The following is a 6,110-nucleotide window of genomic DNA, read 5'->3' on the forward strand; positions in this document are numbered from 1 at the left end:
GTCGCTGGAAGGAGCCGCGGCCTCCGCCCCGTCGCCCACCGCCAGCCGCAGCCCCTCGGGCGGGCCGCTGCTCACGCCCTCGCAGTCGCTGGACGGGGCGGGCGGGCGGCGCTCGGGCTACATCACCATCGGCTACCGGGGCTCCTACACCATCGGGCGGGAGGCGCAGGCCGACGCCAAGTTCCGGCGGGTGGCCCGCATCACCGTCTGCGGCAAGACGGCGCTGGCCAAGGAGGTCTTCGGGGAGACGCTGAACGAGAGCCGCGACCCCGACCGCCCTCCCGAGCGCTACACCGCCCGCTACTACCTCAAGTTCAACTTCCTCGAGCAAGCCTTCGACCGGCTCTCCGAGGCCGGCTTCCGCATGGCCGCCTGCTCCTCCACCGGCACCTGCGCCTTCGCCCCCGAGCAGGGCGGTCCCGCCGATGACAAGATCTGGACCAGCTACACCGAGTACGTCTTCTGCCGGGACTGAGCGTCCGCCCGGCCCCCGGCGCGGGGAGAAGGCGGCGGTCCCCGCGCTCCCTCGCGCCCGCCGTCCCCTCCCGGCCTGGAGGAAGGAGGGCGCGGAGGGGGGGCCGCGTCCCCCCTGCCCTTCCCTCGCCCCGGCGTCCGCCTCCGCGCACGAGGCGGGTCAGCCCCCAGCGCGGCCCCCACCCCTCCTGCACGCACCTGCTCACGGCCCCGGGGACACGAGGTCACCGCCTCGCGCCTCGGCCGCCACGTCCCTGCTCAGCCGCCTTGTCCCGGCTCGCGCCATCATCCGCCCTCCAGACCTCCCAGTAGCTGTGTCGGTAGCGAGGAAGGAGAGGGGTGGCGGGAGTAGACAAATGACCCGTCCCAGGAAAGCGTGCGGGCGCGCCCGGCCCCTGCCCCTCTCCGCGCACGGTTACGCTGGGGTGTTTTAAAAACTACCCGCTTAGGGCCTGAGGAGCTTTTCGGTTGCTTTTCAGCAACTTCTGCTGACGATGGCACGATCAATGGCTGTCTTTTCTCATCACCATACCCTTAAGCAGGATTTCGCCTTGTTGGGTGGACCCATAATGGTCCGTTCTATCCTCCCATCCCATCAAAGTGATGCACGTCTGTGAAGGACCGTCACATAGAAGTGATGCCTGACTGTGAGGGTGTGGCACTCCGGCTCGCACCTCATCTCTAGAGATGAGTAATTCTGCAGGAGGCGTGCGCGTGGCCCTTCCTGACCGGTTGCATCCATCTCCCCTCTCTGCTCCCTATCTCTCTGAACTCCCCTCTCCAAGCTCTTAAACTGGACCAGGGCCTGCACAGCAGGCGCGTAAGGCTGAAGTAAAAGGACAGGTTCGCTGGATAACCAACCATTTGAACTATAAAGTGTCCTCAGAGACACGCATTTATTCCCTCGAGAGGTAAAAAAAAAAAAAAGACGCTTTGAAAAACTAAAGTGCTTGTGAATCGTAACTTTCATGGGTGGTGTGAAGTCCTTATAATTCTCTTGAAGTTACTGTCTATAATATGCGTAGAAATCTCAATGCGTATTTCCTTAAACACCCTCAAAACGATGGGGGAGAGGTGAAGCCAGGCACGCCAGAGTGAAGGTAGGGCCTGCTTCCTGGGAAGCTGAAATCTTGTATGTTGAATTAATGCAGATGTACATCATAAGTGTAATCAAGAGCACCCTGCTTGTTACTTTAAGTTTTGTCATGTTAGTGCTGTAAAACTTTGAAGCCAACAGGATTGATGCTGAAACCACTTTTTAAGAAACCAGGGCAATGACACTGCTGAGAGTTAAGTACTTCTTCCTTGACAAACTTAGTGCTTCTTAGAAAGGATTAAGCCCCGTCCTTACAAAAAAACAAAAACGATGCCAACTTTCTTCAGGGGAAATTACCCCTTCTAAGCTGTATTAGGTTCGTGCTATCTAACAGTCTTTCTTTCCCAGAGGAGGCAGCCATAGCTTGCTTTGGAACAGACGGTCTAAGCAGCAGGTTTTACAGTAGGGAAGATTGAGCAGCTCTTTCTAATAAATTCTTGAAGACTGGAGTACAAAATCACTTTCCTTTAAAACCTGAACTTGATTTAAAAGCCTGTATTGTCCATTCAGACCTTCACGAAAAAATATCCTAAATGTATCCAAAGTGTTGAAGAATTTAGAAGTACATATTAAAGGCTTGAAGTTACATTTCTAAAACTCTTGAATAATAAATTGTTCTAACTCCAAATTTAGAAATACTGCTAGCACTTGCATTCTAACCAAAGAATTTCACAGTAGGTTTTTATTTTTAAAACTTTAATTCCTCTGAAAAGAGCTATAGCTACATATGTATGGAGTTGAGTTTCAGTGCTCAGTCTCTCTGTTCACCACTTGGTCTTTCATTAAGTGCATGCACAACTGCATAAAACTGAAAATAATTTGCATCATGTTGTTTTTTTTTATATTAGAAAGATTGTTTATCAATGTGATTAAATGGAAGATGCGCATACGAAAGCGCTGGGTATTGTCCAGTTGTAGATAGTTGTATAATGGAGTATTTTTAAAAGGAGAGAAATGTATACCTGCCAAATTAGATGCCAGATTAGAGTGAGAGGCCAATACACCTGAAAATGGAATGAAACCTGTTTGTCCTATGCCTTACTCTGAGATGATTTCTTTGTGCTTAACTTATTTATACCACAAGTGAAAGGACATTGATCACAGCTACTAGGTCTTTACAATGCCGTTCTCGAGAATAATGACTGTCTTTTTCTAGTTTCTGTTAAGTAATTCTGAAGTATGTTTTTTAAGATTTTGTATAAAATCAGTTTTCAGTACAGTGTTCAAATTCACTCTAGACAGCTTTCTTTTTTTAAGAATCTGGTAGCTTACTAAATCCATCATAGGAGCTATGAATAGGGGCAGATTTAAATTGAACTTGTGATTTAGTGTACATATATATACAGTATATAAACATTTTACACGAATCATTTAGTTTTTTAATCATTTTAGTGCTACAGAATTTCATAATATATCTAGCTGAGCATTTACATATAACGCTGTGTACATAATACGGTAATGTTTTACTGGTTTCCTATACCTATTTCTATGGAAAAACTGAATATGAATATCAGCTTGTAGAACTGAAATCGATTACGTATTTGCTTGAATGTGAGTCATAACTAGCTTCCAGGTGGCTGAATGCATCTCTAAAACAAAGATTGCCTGTATTTTGATCAATGATTGCCTATCTGTTTGCTGGCAGATGACCCAGAAATTCTCATATTTTAAGTAAACATGGGTGTAATAAAAATATAAACCGATGATTTTTTAATCTTTGTGTTTGTGCTAAAAACTCTAAGCGTTAGTAGTATTAGGAAATGGGGCCCTTCATTTACTGACAACTCATTACATTTAGGGTTAAAATGATGGTGCCATAAACGTAATAGTCATTTGATGGCTTGCCACAGAAGACGATATTTTTCTTAAACATTACTCAGTAATTTCAGTAAAATATTTAAAAGGTAGAACGCCCAAGGCAAAGTCACTGAGTTTTGCTGGTCTCTTCTATTGAGAGCTCAAAGAATGGATAAACACGATGACTCTGCTAACCTGTTGACATGCAGAAGGACAAAAATCTAAAGGCACAATACTGTATACATTTTGTAGCTGTCGTTGTTCACAGTTCACGTACTTAGGGATGAATGCAGTAGCATTTACAAGTGCTATTAAAAAAACAAAGGCAGTCTTTCCTTTAATTAGAAGTTAATGCATAGGTCTTTTCAGTGATGCATATCAAGAAGGGTGACTTTGCAGATGTTTGATAGGATGTTTATATTTTTATACATGTAGATAACGAGCCACTTACTCATTCTTATTTTCACATGTATAGCATTGAAAATAAAGATCCTCCTAGGAAAATGTTGCATACCAAATTAAATTCTTGTTCTTTAAATATTAACTCAGTTGTGTGGTTTATGCTGTCCTTTTTACTCTTGGTAAAGATGTCATTAGCTTTGCTCTCTCTTCCACAGTATCATATTCATAACTTCAGCAAAGACTCCAAACTAATATGTAAAGCAGAAACATTGAGCAAAGAATATTATGTGTGTAGGCATCTCTAGTAACAGCCATGACAAAATAAACAGAACTTTTAAGTGTCACAGAGATTTTTTTGTAGTACTGGTCAATATAAACCAGTCCTCAGGAAACCATAGTGATTAAACAGCTTAATTTGAATAGCACAGAATAATTGTTGAAATAAAATGTTAATGTTTTTTATGAAGCTGGAGAATAATAACATTGGATATAGTGCTCATTTAATGAAAGAAACATTAATACCTAAGGAAATAGATGATCCGAGAGAAATGTGTTTAGAAATTCTGTTAAGGAGCAGAGGGGTGATCTTGTTAGCTACCTTGTGATCTCTAGCAACCTATTACAAACCTGAGGATTTATAATAAACCTGTGGTCAGTTTCATTGAAAGTTAGTAATGAATTGCTAGTATAATCCACATCTGTGAAGTGCATGTGTATTTAATAGAGCTTTCTTGGGTAGCATAGTTATAATGCAAAGGAACCAGCTGAAGGTAGTTTAATCAACTGTTTTATTTGACAGCTTGATAGTATTTGAGAGCTTTGTTATCATGCAATAATTTAAGAAAGGACTCAAAACTTGGAGTCTGTCTTTCTGCCGGCTTAGGTCTCATTTCCTTTACACTACCACTTCAGTTACTCTGCTCACGCTCATCCCTTTTATTTCACTTCTACGAGGCAAAAGATGGCATGTTCTCTGACAGAGCCAGCTTCTGCTATGCTGAAGGTTATGGCTGAATTCTACCTTTCTGCCTCAGTGAACTACAGATTTTTTTTCCCTTTCCTTTACCCAGCCAGCAGTATTAATGGAATTTGTAAGAACGTAACATCTGCGAGGTTTTTTAGTTCTTTTAATTGTGTTTGAAATTACCCATCATCTCGGAAGTTGTTAAGGGGGACAGATGTCCACCCAAATGGACAATGCAAGTGTATGAGCCTTATTTCCTTAGCAAACAAAGCTAACAACGAATTACTGTAATTAACATCTGGCACTGTCTATATAAAACCTTTTGTCAAAGGAAGACAGAGTAGTCCGAGTGTACTAAATCCCTATGGACTGAGGAGGCAAGTGGTCACGCTTACTTTTGCGACACTGGCCAGTCAGAGAAATTAATGGGTGGACGAGAATGGCTTAAAAATATTTCCAGCCTCCAAATTCCTGCATTGTTTCCAAGTGTAGCTCAAACAGCTTTGAGCCTTGTTACAACAGCCCTTCTTGGCTGCCTGTCTTAAACCTGTCTGTTGGTACCTTTTCTGGAGAAAATTTTTGTTATAAATATGGAGCTTTTAGGACTCCTTCTGCCCTTTTGGCTGGCAAAAATGGATCAAAATGTGCAGGAAAAAATTTTCCAAAGGCTAGATTTGACTCATATTTTTCTATTATAGGAAATCTTCAGCATGGTTTTTAATGAAAAATTAGGGCAAATGCGTTATTTATTTAGAAAGTACTAGCATTTAGTTTTATGAAACTGAATGCTAATTTTGTTTTTCATTAAAATGAGCTGCATGTGTTTTTCCCCTTGGAGTGAACTGTACTAGATGTAAGGCTCTGGTGCTGTATTAATACTGCCATTGCTAGTAGTCTGTTGGAAATACGCAGCACAACTGCTGAGACAGTCAAAACCATAGTCGGTCAAATTATCACATTTCTTCCCTGTTCCACTCTCCACTGTGTTCAAACTGGAATAAAATTAAACTCTGTTATACATCTCTTGCTCTAAATTTTTTTTAGCACATACTATGGAGTATTTGATACTTCCATCAAAGCTGTTGGCAGTGGTGAGTCAGGGTTTTGAAGCAGATCTATTTCCTTGTGAGGAAATCAGAGCTAGGAAAAATCCTTGCACAAAATGGGAGCAGCCTCATGGGGAAATTTCTTGGTATCACAAGAAATTCAAGATATTTTTCTGTCAATCCAAATAATGCATTCACACATTGCTCCTATCTTGCAATGCTTCCCTCCCCTCCCCAAAAAAGCTATAGTCCTTGATGTAATTTGTTTGTTCCAGGTCTTATTTGATATCATCTGGACGAAAGACATTTTCTTCTTCAAAAAAGTTCACTG

The 6,110-nt window shown here is 42.7% G+C and overlaps 1 protein-coding gene across 1 annotated transcript in view; it reads left to right on the forward strand.

Annotated features, from left to right (window-relative positions):
- Nucleotides 1-3,850, forward strand: part of KCTD12 (potassium channel tetramerization domain containing 12) — a 6,776-nt gene extending 2,926 nt beyond the window's left edge. Inside the window, exon 3 of the mRNA XM_010578350.1 lies at nucleotides 12-3,850. Within this exon, the coding sequence (XP_010576652.1) occupies nucleotides 12-475 (464 nt within the window). The 3' untranslated portion in view covers nucleotides 476-3,850. The remainder of the gene's footprint in view (nucleotides 1-11) is intronic.
- Nucleotides 3,851-6,110: the final 2,260 nt, after the last annotated feature.

This window comes from Haliaeetus leucocephalus, unplaced genomic scaffold (assembly GCF_000737465.1).
Source record: "Haliaeetus leucocephalus isolate CR32 unplaced genomic scaffold, Haliaeetus_leucocephalus-4.0 Scaffold61, whole genome shotgun sequence".
NCBI lineage: Eukaryota > Metazoa > Chordata > Aves > Accipitriformes > Accipitridae > Haliaeetus > Haliaeetus leucocephalus.